The sequence below is a fragment of the Gloeophyllum trabeum genome (assembly GCF_000344685.1).
Source record: "Gloeophyllum trabeum ATCC 11539 unplaced genomic scaffold GLOTRscaffold_00004, whole genome shotgun sequence".
Lineage (NCBI taxonomy): Eukaryota > Fungi > Basidiomycota > Agaricomycetes > Gloeophyllales > Gloeophyllaceae > Gloeophyllum > Gloeophyllum trabeum.
In genome coordinates this window covers 2,252,043-2,272,647 of record NW_006920413.1, presented here as the reverse complement: position 1 = coordinate 2,272,647, position 20,605 = coordinate 2,252,043, and the positions used below count along the sequence as shown (strand labels likewise).

General features: G+C 51.4%; 4 protein-coding genes across 4 annotated transcripts; 2 read left to right on the top strand and 2 right to left on the bottom strand.

Annotated features, from left to right (window-relative positions):
- Nucleotides 1-92: 92 nt before the first annotated feature.
- Nucleotides 93-12,282, bottom strand: GLOTRDRAFT_137834 (uncharacterized protein). Its single transcript, XM_007866419.1, has 23 exons — nucleotides 12,198-12,282; nucleotides 11,839-12,135; nucleotides 10,682-11,785; nucleotides 10,562-10,631; nucleotides 10,334-10,513; nucleotides 10,159-10,280; nucleotides 9,619-10,104; nucleotides 9,275-9,566; nucleotides 8,709-9,215; nucleotides 8,536-8,655; nucleotides 8,419-8,487; nucleotides 5,671-8,365; nucleotides 5,453-5,620; nucleotides 5,376-5,385; nucleotides 5,021-5,326; nucleotides 4,909-4,972; nucleotides 4,796-4,859; nucleotides 4,585-4,730; nucleotides 2,432-4,537; nucleotides 993-2,368; nucleotides 749-931; nucleotides 393-690; nucleotides 93-331 (listed from the first exon to the last, which is right to left on the bottom strand). The coding sequence occupies exons 1-23, from the start codon at nucleotides 12,234-12,236 to the stop codon at nucleotides 228-230; spliced, it is 10,806 nt and encodes a 3,601-aa protein (XP_007864610.1). The 5' UTR covers nucleotides 12,237-12,282; the 3' UTR covers nucleotides 93-227.
- A 233-nt stretch (nucleotides 12,283-12,515) lies between these two features.
- On the top strand, nucleotides 12,516-13,128 carry GLOTRDRAFT_127878 (PC4-domain-containing protein; the record flags this gene model as incomplete). The annotated part of the gene is made up of 4 exons (XM_007866418.1): nucleotides 12,516-12,635; nucleotides 12,700-12,856; nucleotides 12,910-12,998; nucleotides 13,054-13,128. The coding sequence occupies 4 exons, from the start codon at nucleotides 12,516-12,518 to the stop codon at nucleotides 13,126-13,128; spliced, it is 441 nt and encodes a 146-aa protein (XP_007864609.1).
- Nucleotides 13,129-13,269: 141 nt separating this feature from the next.
- Nucleotides 13,270-18,393, bottom strand: GLOTRDRAFT_92532 (ABC1-domain-containing protein; the record flags this gene model as incomplete). The annotated part of the gene is made up of 25 exons (XM_007866417.1): nucleotides 13,270-13,417; nucleotides 13,482-13,618; nucleotides 13,673-13,709; nucleotides 13,773-13,998; nucleotides 14,209-14,236; nucleotides 14,292-14,506; nucleotides 14,570-14,956; nucleotides 15,008-15,071; nucleotides 15,124-15,343; nucleotides 15,389-15,425; nucleotides 15,478-15,618; nucleotides 15,672-15,901; nucleotides 16,047-16,142; nucleotides 16,379-16,446; nucleotides 16,505-16,559; nucleotides 16,615-16,829; nucleotides 16,885-17,056; nucleotides 17,108-17,251; nucleotides 17,277-17,443; nucleotides 17,487-17,556; nucleotides 17,606-17,689; nucleotides 17,748-17,843; nucleotides 17,891-17,987; nucleotides 18,038-18,070; nucleotides 18,114-18,393. 25 exons carry the CDS (start codon nucleotides 18,391-18,393, stop codon nucleotides 13,270-13,272), a joined length of 3,447 nt encoding a protein of 1,148 aa, XP_007864608.1.
- Nucleotides 18,394-19,176: 783 nt separating this feature from the next.
- On the top strand, nucleotides 19,177-20,524 carry GLOTRDRAFT_37727 (uncharacterized protein; the record flags this gene model as incomplete). The annotated part of the gene is made up of 5 exons (XM_007865708.1): nucleotides 19,177-19,382; nucleotides 19,487-19,602; nucleotides 19,654-19,734; nucleotides 19,785-20,141; nucleotides 20,199-20,524. Coding segments are annotated over 5 exons (1,086 nt in total), but the record flags the coding sequence as incomplete, so codon positions are not given.
- Between the last annotated feature and the right edge of the window lie 81 nt (nucleotides 20,525-20,605).

The following is a 20,605-nucleotide window of genomic DNA, read 5'->3' as shown; positions in this document are numbered from 1 at the left end:
TTCATGCGCAAGCGTATGCCCTAGTATGCAAACATGGTCACGTTGCACAAGGAACCGGCGAACGAGATACCGGGCGCGGAATATCATGACACTGCCATCCTTGAGGGGGAAACTCCAAGCTTATATCGGGGTGTCAGAGCTACAGGATAGATGATGCGAGTATGTACAAAGATGCGATGTAATTCTACAAGATTCGATAACTGCCGACAGCACACACGCCTCCCTACTCATGCGAAACCGAAGCCTTCCCCACCCTCATTAATGGCTAGTAATAATTGTTGCCGAAGCATCTCATATGAAGTGTATTGAGGCAAGTCAATTTGATTGAAGCCTTATCGTGTGCAGGTTAGCTTACTCATGGTAGCTGTATTATATGTCGGGGTAGAACTTACAGGTATGAGCCTGCGGCAGACGGTCCGGATCCCCGTATGCTTTGTGTATTGAGAATCTCTGCGTCCCTTGAACGCCTTGCAATTCTGTGAAGCCGCCGAGAGGCACACGAGCGGTTCCAGTGGCGAAACTCAGAACTTTGGCTCGTTCATCACGATTGAATGACTTGAGCGCTCGCCACCACCAGACGATGACAGGATCAGAGCTAGAGTAGCCGTGATACTCGGTTGCTGCCCGCCACTCATCGACGTCGATGTCAGGAGTCCCGGAGATGAGGAGCTCCAGTTCTTGCTCATTGAACTACGGGGGATTTGCGCTCGTAAGAATGAAATCATCACAGCACCAAAGAGAAACATACGATTGCTATGAGATCCTTCGGGATGATTTCGTAGAAGCCAGCAAGAAGAGCTTCGATCTGATCCTTCGTAGACAGGTACAATCTATACTGCGCGGACAGCTGTACGAATTCCTTCTTATTCTCCTGGGTTACTGGAATGGAGGTACCGCCTTCTTTCAAGGGAATGACTTTGGTCGTACCGAACTAGAAGGGGATATGTATTCAGATATGAACTTTTAGGATACGGACTTAGTCTAGAACTTACTTCATCTGCCTCGACGCTGAATGTTAGATCGAGAGGGCTAGGATCATTCTCTAAGATCCAGCAGAGTGAGTTATAGTATTCGGGGTCGACCCATTCTACGTCTCTGTAGTCGACGGGCTTGCCCAATATTTGCCTGTACAAGCTTCGTGCAAAGTAGGCGTCCAGTAATCGGCCGTCGTAGATCGCTTTCCCGATAACACGACCCACGAACTTGAAGAAGATCAGGTGTTCGGGGTTGATCCAGGACCTGCTGTTCGGCTGGTATGTCAGCTTGTCGGCGGCACAAGGCTGGAATAAGGCATTGTTTGGATCAAACATCTGTCGTGCCAAGATCTGGAACCACTCTCGAGTGACGCCTCCCGCATCCACACCCTCTTCATCATAGAACCGCACACTGAGTTTGCCGTACTTGATCTGATCTCCGGTTTTGCGTTGCAAATGCTGGACACTGTCTTCGAAAACGCGTGACCGGCGAACATTCAATTGTAGAGTGGTATGGGCATCCCGGGAGTGAGGTCGGCGGTGGAGTTGTTGGTTGAAATAGTTGCGCTTGTTATCAAAATCGAGAACGCGAGGATTGTTGACAAGGAGGGAGAACGAGCCGCTCATCAAGGATGGATTATTGCGAACCATAAGGTTCAAGACTTTCCGATGAGCATCTGTGAAGGAGATGAACAGGTCTTCCATGGACTCGCGGGCAGTGACCGGAGAACGTGGAGACGATGCACCGCGCAATAGTCTCGCAGTCCCTGCATTAGCAGTTTTGGGCCCCACATACTTGCAAACAACCATCAACGACTCGATGAGCGGCAGCAGGACGGTAGCTATATGTTCAAGTTCCGGTCGTTCTTCAATGACGGACAGGCAATCGCCGAGACGTCGCCAGAGCGGCGTGAACCGGAAGGACTCGTATATACTTTGTACCTTCTCCTGGTCCGCTTCATTGGCCGTCCCGGTACGTGGGGAGTACATGTAATCGATAGTCTTCAGCACTCGGAGCAACTTGGCTTGATCTGACGAAGCCGATGCAAATTTCGAAGCAACTGGGCTGCCCAGCACGTCCCCTTCCGCGCGTGTAAGGACTTCTGCAAGGGCATCAAGGTCCGCATATAGAGATTGACCCAGTTCCTGTGCTCTGGACTTGAGCTCTTGAGCGATCACTTCCCGTGCATCGGGAATAGCTGAGAGATGCTGAATTAGTGCTAGACTTTGCTGGAAAGTACGACCAGAGCATTCCCCGGCAGTTAGTATGTTGACGACAAATCGGAGAACAGCGTGAGGTATTTGGGGAGGATTTGCCAAGAGCATCTTCTCCTCAGGTGTAGGATCTGAGCTGCCTTGAGGACCGACTGCCTGCTGTTCATTGAGAGCGGCGGCTATCGACCGACAACAGATAAAGGTAATTAGTGTCCAATCAAACTGCTATGCATCGCTCATACCATTCGATGGTGTCTCTGCTGGGACATCTGAATTGCGGCTTTCTGCAGCAGTATTTTCCGCAACGTTTGCTTGTTGCCCCTGAGTAGTCGATCCCTCGATAGAGTCTACAGTTCGTTTCTCGACGTTGGGCAGGCTGGAAAGAGGTCGAGTTATCGTAGCGAGTAAACTGACCACAGACTCCATAATGGTGGGGGCCTTGAGGAGGGATTGACGATCCAGAAGCCCTAGCAGTAAGACTATAGGATAGTATGTCTGAGCGCCCTGTTTTTCTTTCCCCTTCCCTTTCTTGGATCCCGTTCTTCGAAGACCAACCGGCAGCTCATGCTCTGTCAAGAAGAACAGGGGGAAGTGATCACTTGAGTTTACAATGAAGGTCAGGGCATCAAGACACCGTTGAGCAATGACGTCCGGAACGGCCTCGTGCTGGGGCAGGAGTGAGCTAAAGTAATCAGAGGTAGCCTTCTGCTTTCCGGAGCTTCTTGGAGTCTGCTGAGATGGCGACTTCACGTTGCGGAAAGACATCTGAGAGAAACTCTTATCTACGGCGGACAAATCGCCTGATCCATCTTGGAGAATGTTCAACAGCAGGTTAAACAACTCCGTACGGGTTTTCGCATTTTCACAGAGATTCACGAGTACTTGGAACAGAAGATTTTTCTTGAGGACGTGAGGGAAGAACAGTAATCGAGCCAGGATCACAATCCCTGCCTTGTCTAGCAACTGGATTGCGTCACGGGGCGTGGGAGGCTTCCGGGCAGGCACGAATCGGTTAGCAGCTCGAGGGAGGTTGTGCGCGGGGGGTCGACGAGGCAGAGCCTCTCTGAATACGCCGGCTTCGGCGATCATATGCGACGGCAAAGACTGTATGAACCCATCCTCCTGATCCAGAAGTACTGCTTGTCGAAGGTGAGGATCCAGACTAGCGATGATACTAGCCGCGTCCATTTCCGAGGGCCCGGTTGGTGGGCGTCCCGCTTCCTGTGCTTGCCGGTTCCTCTCCAAATTCTCCTGTTGAATGATCTCTGCCCGTATATCTGGGGGCAAGGCGTCCAAGAACTCGGGACTGATCTGTGAATCAGAGGGTCGTTCCACTCTTGAAGTCCGCTGTTCACGGACGTGCTGATTTAGGACTTCCTCTCGCATGTCGTCCGGAAGAGCCTCGAGGAAGGTAGGATCAATTCCAGTGTCTGTTATATCGACTGGACTGCCATGGATCATCACCGTCACGCGCTCGGCATTCGTGGACGATTCGGCTCCAGAGGCTGATGCTTGGGGTGCAGACTCGCCTTCGTTCGGTGGTTCTTCCTCTGCTTCTCCATTCGACGCAGCAGCATCGCTAGGCGCATCCGGTACGTCCATCATTTCAGCATCAACATCGGCTGCAGGTTGTGTCGGAGGTCCGGCCTCGTCATTGCTCAGGGAGTTTGCCTGCGACGGCGCAACTTGATCAGCAGAGTCAGATGCCCCTTGTATCTGTGTTTGGGATGCCTGAGCTGCACGCTCCCGCTCTTTCGCAGCTTCATCTGCTTTAGCCTGCGCCTCTTCACGTTGCCGGGCAAGTTCTCGCTCCTCCTTCGCTTTGTTCTCGATGGCAGCGGGAAGAAGCGCGATAACGACGTGGTTGGATAACTTGTTGAGACGATCCGACACAAACTTGCCGTGGAAGATTCTCGCCTGCTCTGCCCAGCGCTGCAACGTCAGAAAGGGTTCGAACTCTCTAGTCCTTGATCGATTGTCCCGCGGATTTCTTTCAAGCCTCAACGAGGCGGAGAGCGTTCCACGGGGATGCCGCTGTAATGTGCCCCTTTCCACATTGAGAACGGCACCGTTGAGACGAATTTCTTGCGGACCAGCTCCGCGGCCAGGTGCCAAAACATGCTGGATCAACTGGATAGCTCCTCCTCCGATGACGTCTTCAATAGTTTGGATGAAGTCACCATATGCGTTGCCCAATCCCCGGTGGCCCCGACGGTTGCCTCTCCCTTGAGTGGGCACCCTGTTACCAGACGTAGAATTGTCGAGCAGTAGAGGATGAGTGGTGGGTTCCGGAACAGACGAGCCGACATTGCCTACTCGCCCGAAAATGTTCATATCGTCATTGGCTACTGCGTCGCTCTCAATACGCAGCAATAGTAAAGAAGTTAAAACTCACCACCGCGACGACGTCCTGAACGATCAGCTCCAAAAAACCACCCTGGAGACGCAATCAGGTTAGCGATGGCAGGGTCGAAGCCGAACACGTCGTCCCCGCTGGGCTGGTTCATCTCATCCGCCTCAAGAATACCTATCTCGTCATAACTGAGGACGATGTCAGATTGGCTGGTGGTATGACAGACTGGAGCTAGAGATTGGGCTATACTTACTTATCGCCCATGGAGACAGCGTCCTCTTCTTCGTCCAGTTCTTCATGTATGAAATGGACATTTCCTGTTGTAACATCAATGGTCTGCCAACACAGCCCAGAGCATGACCGTACCTCGGACATCCTCCTCATCGACGTCTTCACCCGCGTCAGCGACGTCCTCCCCGACTGGCACATCCTTGAAAGGAGATGAAGCTATAATTACCTGGAGGAACCCAACACTTACCTGCCAAATGATCTGTCCCTCACCTGCCTCCTCGCCATCATCCTCTTCACCATCATCATCGTCTACAGCTTCATCATTTTCAACAAGTCCTTCTTCCTCTTCTACTTCCTCCTCTTCATCTTCCCAGCCATCCTCAGAAGCCTCACTCTCATTTTCCAGCTCCTCGTTATCCACCTCTTCCTCATCCTCAGAAGTATCTTCGCTCCCAGTCTCGTCATTGCCAAAGTCCATCTCCACGTCTTCATCCTCATCTTCTTCGTCTTCGTCCATGTCCTCTTCTGCGGAATAATGGACGTCCTCCATTTCCTGGTTAATATGAGTAACTATAGACAAACTGATCGGAACTGATGCTCACCCCGCCATACCTGCCATTCATTTGAATACGGAGTCAATATAGCGTTAAGTATTCCTTCAGGGCTGGGTGGTACGCACATGCCAAGAGAAGAATTCCTGTACAAATCCGGGGTTTCCTCTCTATCCAGTCGATCCATATCTTCATCCTCCTCGGAAAGGACTCCATCATCCACACTCTCGGTCTTTTCCTCAAGTGCTTCTTTATTCTTGTCCGAGGCTCGACTCATCCTGATAGCAATCTTGGTCCTGAGGACCCAGTGTGAGACATATATGTTATTAATGAACGATAGACTTACAAATGTTCCAGAGGACGCAGCAAAGCGGTCACGACGCCGCGGACGTTGGGATAATTCAGGTCCACTTCGCCTAGAGCGTTGGTCAACGTCGCTACAAAATTCTTCTCCAACATGATTTTGCCAATATGAGTAGGGCTCTCATCTTGCGCCTTACGAGTGCCGAGGTTGAATCTCACGGTGAGCAAACGGTTGCAGAGGTCGGCCAGGGCCAAAAGGCGACCGTACCGGGAGTCTACCGGCTCTGAACTAGGAAGATCTCGGATAGCTCGCCCAATCGCCTCAATCACAATCTTGCGAGCTGCAACGACATCTGCGGGTATGTCTCTAACGTCTTGCCCAGAGAAGGTATCAACACAGAGAGCGACGATTATGGACATGGCCCAATTGCACAGCATAATTCGTCTCCGCGAGTCGGCATCAGGTTGAGGTTGTATCGTCCCGAATGATATCAGGTCGGACAGCACGAAATGCAGTGCGGCGGCTTTGTGCTTGTTGCTGTGCTCCTTGTTTGGCGTCTGCCCGCGTCGCTTGAAGGAATATGATAGGAAAGCAGATTTACAAGTATCATAAGAGAAGAGCAATTCGGTCAAGCACTGTATCAGGAAAGCAGGATAGCCTGAGTCTGGCTGGCTCAATTCCGCAGGGTCTTTCGTGATGTCTGCTGCTGCCGGAGACGCGGTGGGATCCTGGGATGTATCACTAGTAGACGCTTGCGCGTTCGAAGCGTCCCCTCGCTGGTCGCTGGACGGCTTTACAGCCTGGTGTAATTCCGTGATTAGGAAATGAACCATGGGATCCACCAGTCCATTTACAGCGTCCTTGTCTCCTTCCCTCGGCACAGGATCCAGATCCATGGTCACTGAAGCAGTCTCAGCCTGCGAATCACGATCCGCGACGCCTTTTTCTTCTGAAGCGGGCTTGAGACTGATATGGCGAACGGGAGAATAAGGTTGAGAGAGCTGACAGATGGAGGCAGTGACCTTGATAAATACTGCAGGGTCACGGAGAGCTAGAGAGCTGCACTGCTTTAGATAGCTGCCAACGTCAACAATACGTGTCCGCGGGTGAGATAAGAAGCGCTTGATCTCCTGGCGCATGATATTATGGAGGACTGTGGAGTCTTCGACAATATGGCGTAGGAGGAGGGTGATGTGGGACTTCATACCGGATGTATGATCACCGGAGGAGTGTGATCTGAAGTGCTGGAAGACAAGGGAGACTCCGCCTTGCTTCGCGAATTGAACCGCCATTTGGTGGTCACAGGTAAGCAGCACGAGTAGCCGCAGGGCGGATAGGAGTTCGTCGCGCGGCAAATTGGGAAGCGCGAGGAGACGCATGCAGAAATTGAAGAGGGTTGACCGTGCCTCGGCATAGTCGGGGCCTATTCTAAGGTTCCCCTTGTCAATCTGTTCGCCTTCCTTTGGTAGCGTGATTGTAGTAGGCTCTTGAGCTAGGACCAACAGCGCTTCCACCACCAACAAGTGTGACGCCAGCCATTTCGGGATAGGTGGATTATTTTCGGGAGCCGTGGGCTGATTCGACAGAAGCAAAGCCAACAAGATGTCCATGAGCGTCCTGCCGTCATCCATCGCCTTTACGACTGTAGCCGGAGACTCATTCAACACAAGAGCTAGGAGCCGACATCTGACTGAAAGTGGCTGTTCTTGCATATCATACGCCTGCGGCGAGAACCGCTTGATGTCCTCGATGATTTGACGTATAGACTCGACCTGGTACCCATCAGCTGTGCCGATGAAGGCGTTACGAACTTCAAACGTCAGGGACGGGTGCTCATCAACGAGCCGCAAAGCTTGCCGTCCCATTTGAGCTTTCAATGGAGCCCTGGCCTCATCAAGTTCCCTGCGCCAATCTTGCGTGGTCTTCCGGGGAGCACTGGTCACAGGGCCTGTCTCCGTTGTGTCCGACGTATGCTCATGTACAGGAGATGGAGCAGACGCGCTCTCTCCTGATGACGCCTCCCCGATTTCCATCGGTACGTCCTCCTGAGCTGGAGGACCTGACGCTTCGTTAGGCTCCGCGTCGGGAGGGAAAGGGAAAGGATGGGCAAGTAACATTTCCGTCGCAGCATTGACGTTATTGTGCGTGCGCATCAAGGCCCGCTCTGCCGCAGACCGCGGGAAACCCATGTCCATTATCTGGCGAATGCGATTCTCGTCCACCGCTAGGGTCCGCCCGACGATACCCGACGGCACTGCGCCTGCCAAGTCTCCTGGGTCAACAAGCTCTTCATGTTCGCCACTCACAATTTGTAGGATAATCTGTATCACGGACTTGCTCAGGCTTAAGGGAGCTGATACTAGCCAAGGTGCTTCCCATAGCTCGCGCATCAGAGGTAACGCAGCTAGACGGACTCTGACCAAAAAATTGTGCGGCTCGAAGTAATCTGGATCCGTGTCTTCTTTATCGCGAGTCGTTGCAAAGGCTGTCTGGCCTGAATCGAATAACGGCTTCGAGGACACTAGCGGGAGAAGCAGGTGCAACGCTACTTTGAGGCCACCGTACGCGGGCAGAGTCTCTCGCTTGACGGGGTCGCTACCTTGACTAGCTTTTACGTCGTCCGCCTCCTTGATAGCATCCATAAAGTCGCGGCATATTCGGAAGATCGCTTCTAGACCCCCAGCGCGGTAAAATGCTACCAACAGTAATGTATGGAGAGAGCTTTGGGCAGTGCGGTCTACATCGCGATTGTTTAACAAGCAGTATGAAGAGGTACAGGAGCTCACTCACCATCCACTAGCAAAATAGTGACGAGACCAAGCATCACAGTGTAGTATGCGAAGGAGGCTAGTTTGTTCCCTGTAACGACGATCAGCCAATCCCCTGATTTCAAGTCAAGACACATACCCGACGGCTTAAGCCCGAGATGCTTGAGCATGACGTTTGCCACGATAGACGCAGCATCCGAAATGTGCTTTCTCTGCACTGGGTCAGGATTTCGCCTTGTGTAGAACATCTTGACGACGGCTGCAAGGCCAGCGATTCAGTCTCAACACATAGCGACAAACCACAACACCCACCTTGGAAAAGAGGGGACAATGAGCTTGGGATCTGCTTTACCAGATGGTGCAAGGCCTTAGCATTGTGATTTCTGGGACTGTCTTTGTGGAGCCCTTCCTTGGCAGGGCGAGCAGGTGAACCATCAGACTCGACCCGAGCACCATCCTGAGGCTGCACTCCGTTTGCCGTGGACGGCAATCCACCATCGTCCATGAGATCGGCAGGCCCGGACGGGCCTGGAGAACCCGTGTCCGAGGGCGGAGCTGAGGGGCTCGACGCAATGTCAACGCCTTTCGACGCAAGGCCGGTCTTGAAAATGATGTTCTCCCATACGCAAGCTCTATGTAGTGCCCCCAGGTCAGGCACAATCTCTGGAGCCCCTCTACCCATGAGAATCTGCAAGAAGCCGGCCGTGGCACGACTATGGGCGTAGCTCGCTGTCGCATAGACTTCCGACAATAAAGTGATCCGTGTGTGAAGAGTGACGAGGTTTCGGAACCGCCGATTTGCCTCCGGCTCTTCCTCAGCTGTAAGCGGAGAGTCAGTAAGTAGCCGTCCTGGAAAGAGCAATTACCGGGCAACACACAGGTTATATCCACTAATGGCAGTAGCTTTGAGTCCTCCTCCAATGACTCCCAGAACCCCTTGGTATCCGCAAGTGATTCCTTCACTTGTTTGGCCAGATACACTAGAGCTTCGTTGGGAGCGGTCTCCCCCATCGTGCGTATTACCTGAACTAAAGAATCAGATGAAACACTGTTTGCGAAGTCATAAGGCAGACACGGCAATGCGGTGAGACGAAGCAGCCGTTCCATGCCATCAGTTTGAGTAATAAAATCGCGACAGTGTGGTGTATGTTGAAACAGACCCTCCAGAAACTAAGAAAGAAAGAAGTTAGACAAATATAATTACATCTGAAGACATACATACCCTGCCCACTACGTCGATGTAATGCACGATAATGTTGTCGTGTGACTTAAGACTTCCATCTTCGGGGTTATTTGTGGAGCCTGGTAGCGGCGCGGATTGCGCATCCGACTGCACTGCGGAATGTACGGCCCCTTCCGCTTCAATGCCTTCCATAGGCGAGAGATCAATCGAGACAGACGACAGTCCGTACCAAGGCCGCAAGTCTTCGGGCACGACATAAGCATTGCCGAGGTCCTCAATTTTGCCTAACGTAGACTTGATAGCTTCAAATACAGGCGGCTTTAATGAAGGATGATGACGAATGAGCTCATCTATTGCAGAGCCTATGAGAACGGAATTTTCCTTGTCCTGCAAGACCTTCAAATGTCGTTCAGATGTGAAGACCGAGAACAGACCAGGGATGATCGTCGGTCTGGCGGAGAGCTGATCTTGCCCAGCTTGATTCAAGCATAGTGCTCCGATAGCATTAGGGATAGCTTGAATAACCTATGGCCCTGGTGAGAGATCAAAACATTTGGAGTTAGCTGCAATAATACGGACCTCAATCACGGGTTCTATTCCAGCTTCTATGGTCTTATAGAAAGTTTCCGGCAGCCCAGCTTCCTGGATGACAGCCAGAGAAGTCGGCTCATTGTGCACGAACGTGGACATAATGTTGATCGCTAAGGTAATCGTATAAGTGCTAGAGTTGATGTCTGTGTAGGTATCGCCGTACCAATGGGCAAGACACTGGGACCAAACAGGATCCGATTCTCGATAACTTTCTTGATAGATTTCAGGATAGAGGAATCTATGAGACCCCGCAGACCCTCGGCAGTACCTGATGACTGCATCATACGGTGCAGGGAGCGAAGTAGATGCTTCAAGACAGCTCCCCGAGCCACCGGTAATTGCCCTAAGACAAATTAACTAGAGTCTACCTTTACCGCACACAAATACTCACCGTAAGACTTCGTGATTTCTCGCGACGTTTCGCGATGGCCATACTCTGCCATATCGTAATCTATTTCATGCTGGTGGACATTGTAAGCAGTTGCCAGAAGTTCGATGGCAGTTGGCTCACTTCAATCCTGTCGACGAGAACCTCGACACCACGATTATTACAGAATAATTGGAAGGCGTTGCTGAACCCATACAGGACGTTGTCGACGAGTTGCATGGTCTTCGAGACGACAGGGAGGCGCTGGGGTAGCTTATTCTCAATAATCTGGATCAGCAGCGGAATTAAACCAGCCCCGACAACCATATTGCCACCAGCCGCATGAGATGCAATGAAAGTGACGAATGACAACAGTGCGTCAACAAACGCATGAGGAAGTGTCGAGTCCGGATTCGCAACATCATTCACCGTCTTACGCAGCAAAGCCATCAGGATCCCGTGATTGACCCCCGCGTTCACAGCAGCGAGTACCTCTTGGATCTTGTTTCGATAGCGCGCAATAGAATCCAGCGCTGATATAGCGGCCATCTGCACAGGCACTGGAACCCCTCTATCCAGTTGGAGTAGTTCGGCGATGTGGGTAATAATATCGAGCTCATACAGGAAGAGGGCCGCGCTAGCTTGGGATTCAGAGTGGGTGTGGCAGAAGATGGCAATAGCCAGCAACCGTGCGATCACTAGCTTCTCGCGATCGGCCTCCTGGCCAGCAGCGAGCACCTGGGCTGATCGGATTCGGCACAGGAGTTCGAACTTGTCATCGTCTGGCATAGCATAGGTCTCTGTTGCATCAGCTAGGATCTCCATGGCAGGCTTGGCATCCAGCGTTTCGTTGTCGAGATGTACATGAACGGCACCTGAGTTCGCAGTGCTCGTCGGAGCTACGTGAGCTTTCCGAGGTGTCTGTAGGGCAGGGAAGACATCCTTCTCCTTCTCTTTCGCTTTCTCGGAAGGGTCTTTCCTGTAGAAAGTGAAGTTCACCTCGCGGGCCTCCGACGGCAGTTCTTCCACTCGCGCTTTACCATTCGGGCTAACGAGGTCTACGAGACCAACATCGTATTCTCTCAGATTCGGCCAACGCTTAGCCAGGGATTGAAGGCGGGGAGTGGATATGTGCAGTGCTTGCGCCACAGATGGCTGAGCAGAGTATTGCTGCGCGGGGCGGAGGAGTAGATTCAGAGTCAGAATCAAAATGTCGAGGTCCGCGGTCGAGAGAAGACTGTTCAATCGCTACAATGGGGTCAGCAGGGGCAGCAACAGAATGCAGCACATATGGCACTCACATCATATGAACTGAATATCTTCCTGTTCGTCGAGTTCTCCAGCAGTAATCTCTCAAATCTCAAGATCTCGGAAGTTGTCTTCTTCGTCCTGGGAGTAAACATGTTGATCTGTACCTTGTCGATCTCATAATCTTTGATGACTTCTTCTAGGACACCGTCGAACTTGTTGAGTACTTTGACCCACGCATTGAGGTCGGAGCGCGGCCACTTCCAGCTGTCGATTTCTCCAAGGACCTCCGGAAGATCTTCGTCTGGTGTATCATGGATCTTGTTGATGAGTTCAGCGACTTGCGGATGCTTACGAGTAGCCAGCCGAAGTCAGACAGGATGAGAAGGAGAATGGGACACAACAAACGTACCGGAGGCACCGCTCTCCTTGACTTGTGCTGGATCTTCATCTTCGCCCCAGCGACAGAGTCGAGGACAAAGATGCTGGAAAATTTCTCCTGCAGTCAACAGCTCAGGATAAGAGCGCGGACTTAGTAGGAGCAGCGGAAAGAGCGATGCTGACGCGGTGTCTGCGCGTCGCAATAGTAATTTTAGATAGGCCTTGCTTCCCACGAATACAAATGCATTCTCACGGATAGGGTACAATGACATCACGCGTCGCGTCCTTCCGAGAACCGTTAACAGGACGCGCGCGTCCGACTCGTCGACAACCACGACCCGCCACAATCATGGCTAAACGCAAAGTAGCCTCACCTAGCGAGGATGAAAACGAACAGGAGTACTCCAAAAGCGAAAGTAGCTCTGAGGAGGAGGCGAAGCCGCTAGCCAAGAGGGCTAAACCTAGCAAAGTACGTGCCCTGAAGCCGGATCCTTGTCGGGGTTGCAGTCTCACATGTCTTTCCCCGCTATTAGTATGCCCCCGCGAGGAAATGCAAGAAAGCGGATCCTGAGTCCTCGGGAGGACAGGATGATGATGAGGGGGATGAAGTTCAAGTTCACATGACTAAAGACGGTGAACAGTATGTGGACCTCGGGAAGAAGAAACGCGCCACAGTGAGATCTTTCAAAGGTACGATCTTCCATCCTTCAGGGATAGAGAAGAGCACAACTTAGTCTCCGCAGGTCAAGTTTATGTTGATATCAGAGAGTTCTACGGGGAGGATGGAGATGAGAAACCCGGAAAAAAGGGCGTCTCCTTGAATCTTGAGCAGGTGCGTCCTAATTCTGTTCGCATTGACGAATTGGACGTGAAGCTGGATTTCGCAGTGGGAGACTCTGAAGAAGAGCATTGAGACCATCGATCGCTTATCCCGACAACAACCATCAAAGCGCAAAAAGTGACTAGCGAAGTTCATGTCATGCTGTGTGCCCTTCTATGCGCTTGCAATGCTTTCGTACCTCGCTCTCTTTCCATCAATTCAATGTTGTATATTTGTACCAATACTGGATCTATCGGTGCCTATTCTTGCGGCACACGATATATCATGCGAGTCCCGCAGCCGCTCTATATGCCCCCTCTAAACCTCTGGATCTTAGCCCTCTCAGCCACGCTGTGATTTTTATCAGCTGTGCCTTCCAGTCCATCGCCCATTCGACGACTGCAAAACTCGTTCGGAGCTTCTCATACCGCCTGTAGACGGTATATGCGCGGGTCGTGAGCCGTCGCGCAAGAAAAACTACAGCAGGATACATACCACCAGCAGGCGAAGTACTCCCACAGGAGGCCAATAGAAACGAGCCCCCTTTCCCGCATTTCATCCACGAGCCGTGTACGATCATCTTGCCAGACCGCTCTTGCACAATATTTTGCCATGATGAGGAAGACCCGTATCTGTCAACATTCAGTGATGTAGCTCAGTCCTACAAAACTGAACAAATGTCTCACATTTGAGTGCGTAGTCATTAGTGCATGGTCGAGGTTTCTTAACAAATCCATGTGGTCTCGATTAAATTTCGTCTTATGTTATATAAGTTTAAGGTCGTACCTCGTCAGGTCATTCAGTTTAAGAACCATGAGCACTCTCCTAGGCACGCGGCGCAAGACATCGAAGACAGACAATAGGATCCCTTCGTTGTTGATGACAGCCTCACGGATCGCATCCATTTCCTCTTCACTGGGAGGACTGATGTCGAGCATACTCGAAGCCCTCTTAAACGCGTTCTGTTCCTTTCCCGCGTCTCTTTCGTCCTGCCCTTTCAATGTGGCCCGTCCTGAAGAAGCGTTAGCACCAGTCCCTTGCTCCGCACTTGAGGAGATAGAACGTTCACGATGCCTGCAGCCACTTCATGCAGATCTCTATCTGAATCTGCCCGCAGTCACCTTAAATAGGACTACCCGCGCAATTCAGTCCAATTAACGCGGTATTTCACCGGTTCAACCGGGACGAAATGGTTCCATATTAACAAAAGAATGGAGCTCACCCGTGATAGCAGCCTCGAAGACGGGATACTGCCCACAATGCGTCAGTAACTTGCGCATTGAGATAGTACGTGAGTCCACTAACCAGGTCAGGTCCAATATTGCCAAATAACTGGGCATACTGTCGCCGTTCAGCGATAGTCTCTGGCGAAGCCGACTTTATCAAGGACAACCAGAACTTGCTGTAGTTTATCCGCAAAGCTGTATCGAGGTCGAAGTACAGCCCATGATCAAGCAAGACAATCTCGAAATTATACGGTGATTTCGACGATAGCGGCGCCGGGCGGATGAGCAGGTTACCTGCGTATTGCGGTCAGTTTTCGCATACCAGGGTATACGTGCAGGTAATCTAGAGTTCTGTACCAGGGTGGGGATCCTGTAACACTTCAGCATGTGGTACCCAAGTATAAGCAAGGCCACGTACTGCATGGAACCAGCCATTGATGTGCACCATCTGCGCAAAGATTCGTGCAAGCTCCAAGGACACCTTGTTGCGGTCAATATTATTATCTGCGAGGTAGGTTAAGTCGTCCACGCGGCCTCCTTGAATATATTCCATGATGAGCACTCGCTTCTTCGCTGTCATAACCTTTGGTATGTAGAGAGACGTCCGGATGTCCTCGAAATCTTTCTCCACACGCGCGGCGTTCTTTGCTTCTATCGTGAAGTCCATCTCTTTTGGCAGATTCTCCCGCATCTCCTCGCCGAGCCAGGTAAATTCGAATTCTGGGAACCACGACTTTATCCAGCCTACAGAGTATAAGGGCAATGCCGAGAGACCAATACCAAACCTGGACACACCGAGAGCAACCTCCACCATATTCATGTCCACGTCACAGAACTCGGCGAGATGTGGGTGTTGTAGCTGATGACCTGCTTTGGCGACCCGCAGATAAATCGAAATGTATTGAACGAACCTTGACAGCAACGCGTCTCCCAGATTCCTTGTCACGACCCACATGTACCTGCGCTAGGCTCGCAACGCCAATGGGCTTGGGGTCGAATTCGTCAAATATATCCTCAATAGTTTGACCCATGTCCGATAGGAACAGCTTTTCAAGATCATCATATGGCGTTGGTTCACATTGATCTTGGAGGGGCCTCATGGTACCCGTCCATTCCACTGGCAGGACAACTCTACCACCGGTCAGACATGGTAGAAACTCTCGAGGTGTCACTCACAATGAAGACATGTGCTGGCCAAGCTTTATGAATATGCCTTCGGACCCAGCTCAACCTTAGCCACGGGCAAGGAAGACAACTCCTCTCACCTCCATTGGCAAGCAGTGCTCTGAGGACTCGGTGTGCACTCCGCCTATGGCACTTTGAATATGCATCCCGCTTAGCCTCCTCTGAGGTGTAGTTACTCGCGAATGTCCATTTGTAATCAATAATCCCGCGAATAGCAGCATCTGTGGGATATTGACTAGTACCGCATGGCACCCCCATATGAGAACATACTGACAGGCAACCCTGGAGCATCGTACAACAGCTAGGACGGAATGCCGGAACGGTTTATTCGTCTGGTACGCAACAGCACCCACCCCTCCCAAGCCCAGGGCGGCGTAGAGGACCCATGGATGCTTTCGTGCAACACTTCTATCGTACGACCGTGACGATCCCTTAGCGTGAGAGGCCTCCGAGGATGAGAATTGCCGTCTCTTGTTTTGTGGCCTCGCTGGAAGGTTGGCTGACCTGATACCGTCAGCGCGACGACAGACAAAGCGAGAAGGTTGCCGTCTGCAGCGAGATAGCATGGCCAGGTGCTGGTTGCAGATACATTCGCGAGCCGGCATTATCCGCTCTCCGAGGTCAGGATCTCGGGGGAGGAATGACGTACGAGCAATCAATATTCTGGTGCCAGTCGGCAGAAAAAGTCGCGGAGACTGACTCTGAGAGGTGGGCCATCGTGTATCCAATGAGCGATGAGCCGCAACTACATATTGTAACCGTACAAAGCAAGACAGCGGTACAGACTGCAAGTCTGATGGGGGGATGCGAAACATAAGCAAAGAGAGGGGCAGGCTAGGGCAGACTAGTATTCCCGCTACCTCGTTTACTCATGATAGAGAGACGGTGGGAGGATAAGGCATCCTCGTTCTGATGCATTGCCTCGGCGTAACTAGAGCCTCATTAGTTCTCACTCACGACTAAGAGACCCGTGAAGCTTACAGCAATTTATAACGGACAAGTTCGCCTTCTATTTCCTCGTTTTTTAGCCGCGCCATGACAAGCTGATTCTATCATGATACCCAAGAATTAAGACATTGCGTAGGACACGGTCCGGATAGAGCTTACCAGGACTTCAACATGTTCCGTGTTCAGCTGTGCTAAGCTGGATTCCAAAGTTTTGCTACCGCATTCCAAGATTAGATTGAAATTTAATGCAAAGGATAAAGAAAACTTACACTTGCGCTGAAAGATTACGGTTGCTATTCCGCAGGGCATCCAGCTCCAGGGCATGAGCATCACGGGCACGACACATATCTTCGTACTCATGAGCATACGCATCTAACATGAACGGGGTGATCTTCAGGGACACGGCATCCTGAACAAATTCATCCGCTCGGTACTTTGGAATCTTCTTCGCCTCGCGTTCCGGGGAGCTGGCATCGTCGTGGACCTAGGGAAGTCGAAGTCATTATCAGACGTAGTAGACACAGAGAAAACATACCGACCTGGTAGCGTTCGAATACTTTGTTGTTCAGAAATGCGAGGATCTCGTCGAATTTCAGAGATAGTAGCCTTTCCTCATTCTTTGCCAGAAGGCATAGACTGAAACCGAAGATGGATTCGATGCCGCTCGCTAGGCAGTTGTCAAATATTCGAAACACGATGTCCAAGGGGAACCTAGTCTTGTCTAAGCGACTCGAGCACTGCAACTCAAACCGAGACACCTACCGATAACTGAACAACGTCAGAAACCACTGTGAGCAAAACATGCTGGACTTGATCCCTTGTCGAAGGAAGTGCACATGAAGTACAGGCAACATCTCCTCTATCAGACGATCAAACTGTACAATGTCACCCATTGTCTCCGCATGCCTGGCATTGATGATATGTATCCTACCTGGAACTGCATATGAAAAGATCAACCTTGCTTCTATCAACAACGCCGTCACTGCCGGGCCTTACCAGACGGAGTTGCAACTTGGGCATTTCCGGTAGGAAATGACCACGCAGGTCGTAGGAGTACATGAGCCGTACGAGAAGGCAGAAGGCTTCTTCATCCGGCATCTGTCGCGGGTGTAAAGTATTGCAGGAGGAAAACGACAAGTACCCCTACATTCAGGAGGAGAATAGCCACGACGAACGGTAGCCCTTGGCAGTACCCGACTTGGGGGTCATACCTCCGACATTTCATCAGGAACGAGTCAGCATCGGACCGCCGGGACTCACAGGGAGTACGCCTTCAAGACATTGAAAAGATTCTCCTGCCCAATCCCTTGTCCGTCCGTGAAAAATTCATGGTGAGGAAATGTTCTGCGCATGTTTCATCTTGGTGAATATGCCGTACTAGAGTGCTCTCTGAACGAACTACCTGCCCAAATCTCGCGAGATGGCCTTCTCGTGAGGACTGCTCTCCTTCAAGAGTTTCAGGTACGTCTCTTCTAATCCTGGGTCCTTTGAGGCGGACCTGAGGAGATATAAGCACGCGAAATGTCATGCGCTGAATAGCATTACATTAGTTGCCAGACCATACCCCTCAATGTACTCGGAATGCCTTTTTCAATGGCAGCAGCCAACTGATCCGGGTGTTCAGAAGCAAATCTCTGATAGTCTAGCGGGAAAGTTCATATCATGGTTGCCTTCCGCTCAAATGCAACATACCCGACACAACCTCGCCCCAGAAGTCTTCGTTATCTGTGTTTCAGTGACCCGACAGAATTGTCTAGGGATAACATACCCCAGTCGATAGCCTCCTCCGCTTTCTGCTTCTCCGCCTCCTGCTGCCGCTGTAGCTGCAATCGATTGAAGTCCTCTTGTAGTTTCTGTTGACCCTCAATACTGATGCGTTTAGCAGCTGAGTTATCTTCTTCTTTAATCCGCTTGAAGTCTAAGCTCGACCGCAAGATAGAGCGGCTGGATGCGTCCGAGGCAGACTTCTTGTGAAGAGTTTGATTGACCAAAGTAGACGACTCAGATGGTGCGAGTGCGGCAGTATTTCTTCGTTCATCCATACCCATAGCAGGGATAGACTCCACCGACCTCAGTGTCTGAACACTGGATCGCGTACTGAGAGGGACGGTGGAGAACCGGGTTTCGTCGTCCAATCCTACATCGTTAAACTCGGAATCTGCAACAGAGTTTCGAGCAGACGGTGGCACTGGTTGTGAACTTTCCCTGGGAGACAACAGAGCATCCAGAGCATCTGTAGATGAGCCCGAGGTCACGATAGTACCAGAGTTGTCCTCGTTTGCCTCAGGAACTTCATTACCTGCCTGGTCGCTTCCCGACATACCAGACACCGACGGTCGACGAGAGTCGTGTGTATAAGCTCACAGAGACTACAAGCACACAGAGAAATGTAAAGGTTCGGGGAGACCTTGAGCCCCGGTGTTGCCTCAACGACCCAAGGATTGTATTCCAGGGACAGCACGTGCGGCGACCCTGAGGCGTCCCATCTTCTCCGGCGTCCGAACCGCATCCGAGCCTCTCTGTAACGAGCAGCCACTTCGTGTCCAGTTCCAATCAGCGCCATGTCGGACAAAGACATGCAGGAGATTGACCAACTGGTGGACGAGTGGGAAGAGGACGACGACGACCCAAATGTCTTCAAAGTGAGAGGCGCGCTAGACGTTGCGCAGGGGAGTATGCTCTCTACCCAAGAACTTCACAGTGAGTCCAGTAGTTGGAAGCTGGCCGTTCGTCTTCAGTGATTTCGAATATGCAGGGCTTATCCACGAGGGTCAGATCGACCTGTGTCCGGATTATCAGCGAGGTCTGTGGTTCGGCCATTTGATTGTTGATTAATGCCTGACTGCCACAAAGACGTGGTATGGCCCGAAAGCAAGCAAATCCGCCTCATTGATTCACTATTTCGTAACTTCTATATACCTCCCATCGTCTTTGCTGTTCAACCGGATGAAGATGGAGAGCTGGTGCGGATATGCGTCGACGGGAAGCAACGCTTAACGTCTATCCAAAAATTCTTCGATGGCCAGGTGTGCCACTCGTCTGTGCATCTCGAAGACTTTCACTAAACCGAATATGCAGATACCTCGTATGCTTATCCCCTTATTCAAGTATTACAGGTGCCTTACGTCCCATGCCAGATAGAGATCCTGTGACGGGCAAGAACTGGTATTATACCTCACCTGAGAACCTGAAGAGCAATAGATTGGAAGTTCCGGACTATTGGAAAAGGGTCTTTGCCCAGAAGCAAATCATTTGTGGTGAGCCTGCTCCCTTCCATCCATGCATCACAGCTATTGAAGCAGCAGCAGCGGAATACCGCAACCTCACCCCGGCTATGGAGCGTGAAATCTTCCAGAGGGTTCAATTAGGCATGGCTCTAACCGCTGCAGGTGAGTTTTGTTGACGCCACCTGAGTTTCGTTTCTCATCGGCGGTTGTAGAGAAACTACAAGCAATCTCTTCTCCTTGGGGCTCATGGATCTCCCAGCTGCAGACAAAGTGGGTTGTCCCAGAAACTGGTTTGGGCGGTGTCTTGGACTGGGACATCAAGCGGGGAAGGGATTTCCAGAATTTGGCATCCATGATCTACATCTGCGACAACCTACCTGGTCATACAGTACCGACACCACAGAAGCTTGAGCCTTGGCTAGATAACCACAAACCACCCCCGCAGTCATTCAAGGAACAGATCGAAGATGTCCTGACAGAGATGTGGTACATTGCTAGTACACCATCACTTTCGTACTGTTTCCAAAAGCCAAAGTCACGAGTTGCACCTGTCGAGTTCGTATTTATCGGTACGTCCTTCATGCACGTTACATCTGGGATAACCATCGGTTAAGCGCATCCTGCAGGGGTCCTTCTATTCCTAATGCGTCATGCTTCTCATGAGGAGCGCGCCAACCAAATCTTCGACCTCAGAAAGTTCGTACGTGACAGATTTCCGGACATCCGCAACAATGGCAAGGTCGTTAGAGCGCTCTGGGAATTCCTGGACCGGACTCTCGAAGATCCGGGCAGGCCGTCTAAGAGCAACGCCGTACCAAGGACACGAGGACGGGCAGCGTCGGGATCAAAGAAACGCAAGCAGGATAACGGTTCAGACGATGACGACTCCGATGAATATGCTGCGTACAGGCAATCACGGGGCACCCAGAAGGCGCGCCGTGGAAGAAGATGATTTCAGCTGGCCCCGACAGGCTACCATGCAATTGGCTCTTCATTGTGGATTAGGCTGGGTCTTCTCGTTCGACTCTGTAGC

Excerpts from the sequence above, each read along its gene's own strand:
- GLOTRDRAFT_137834 (XM_007866419.1), bottom strand. The coding sequence starts at position 12,236 with ATGAAGATCCAGCACAAGTCAAGGAGAGCGGTGCCTCCG. Across the intron at positions 12,136-12,197 it reads CAAGGAGAGCGGTGCCTCCG|CATCCGCAAGTCGCTGAACT; the intron begins GTACGTTTGTTG and ends GCTACTCGTAAG. Across the intron at positions 4,731-4,795 it reads GCTGTCTCCATGGGCGATAA|TTATGACGAGATAGGTATTC; the intron begins GTAAGTATAGCC and ends CATCGTCCTCAG.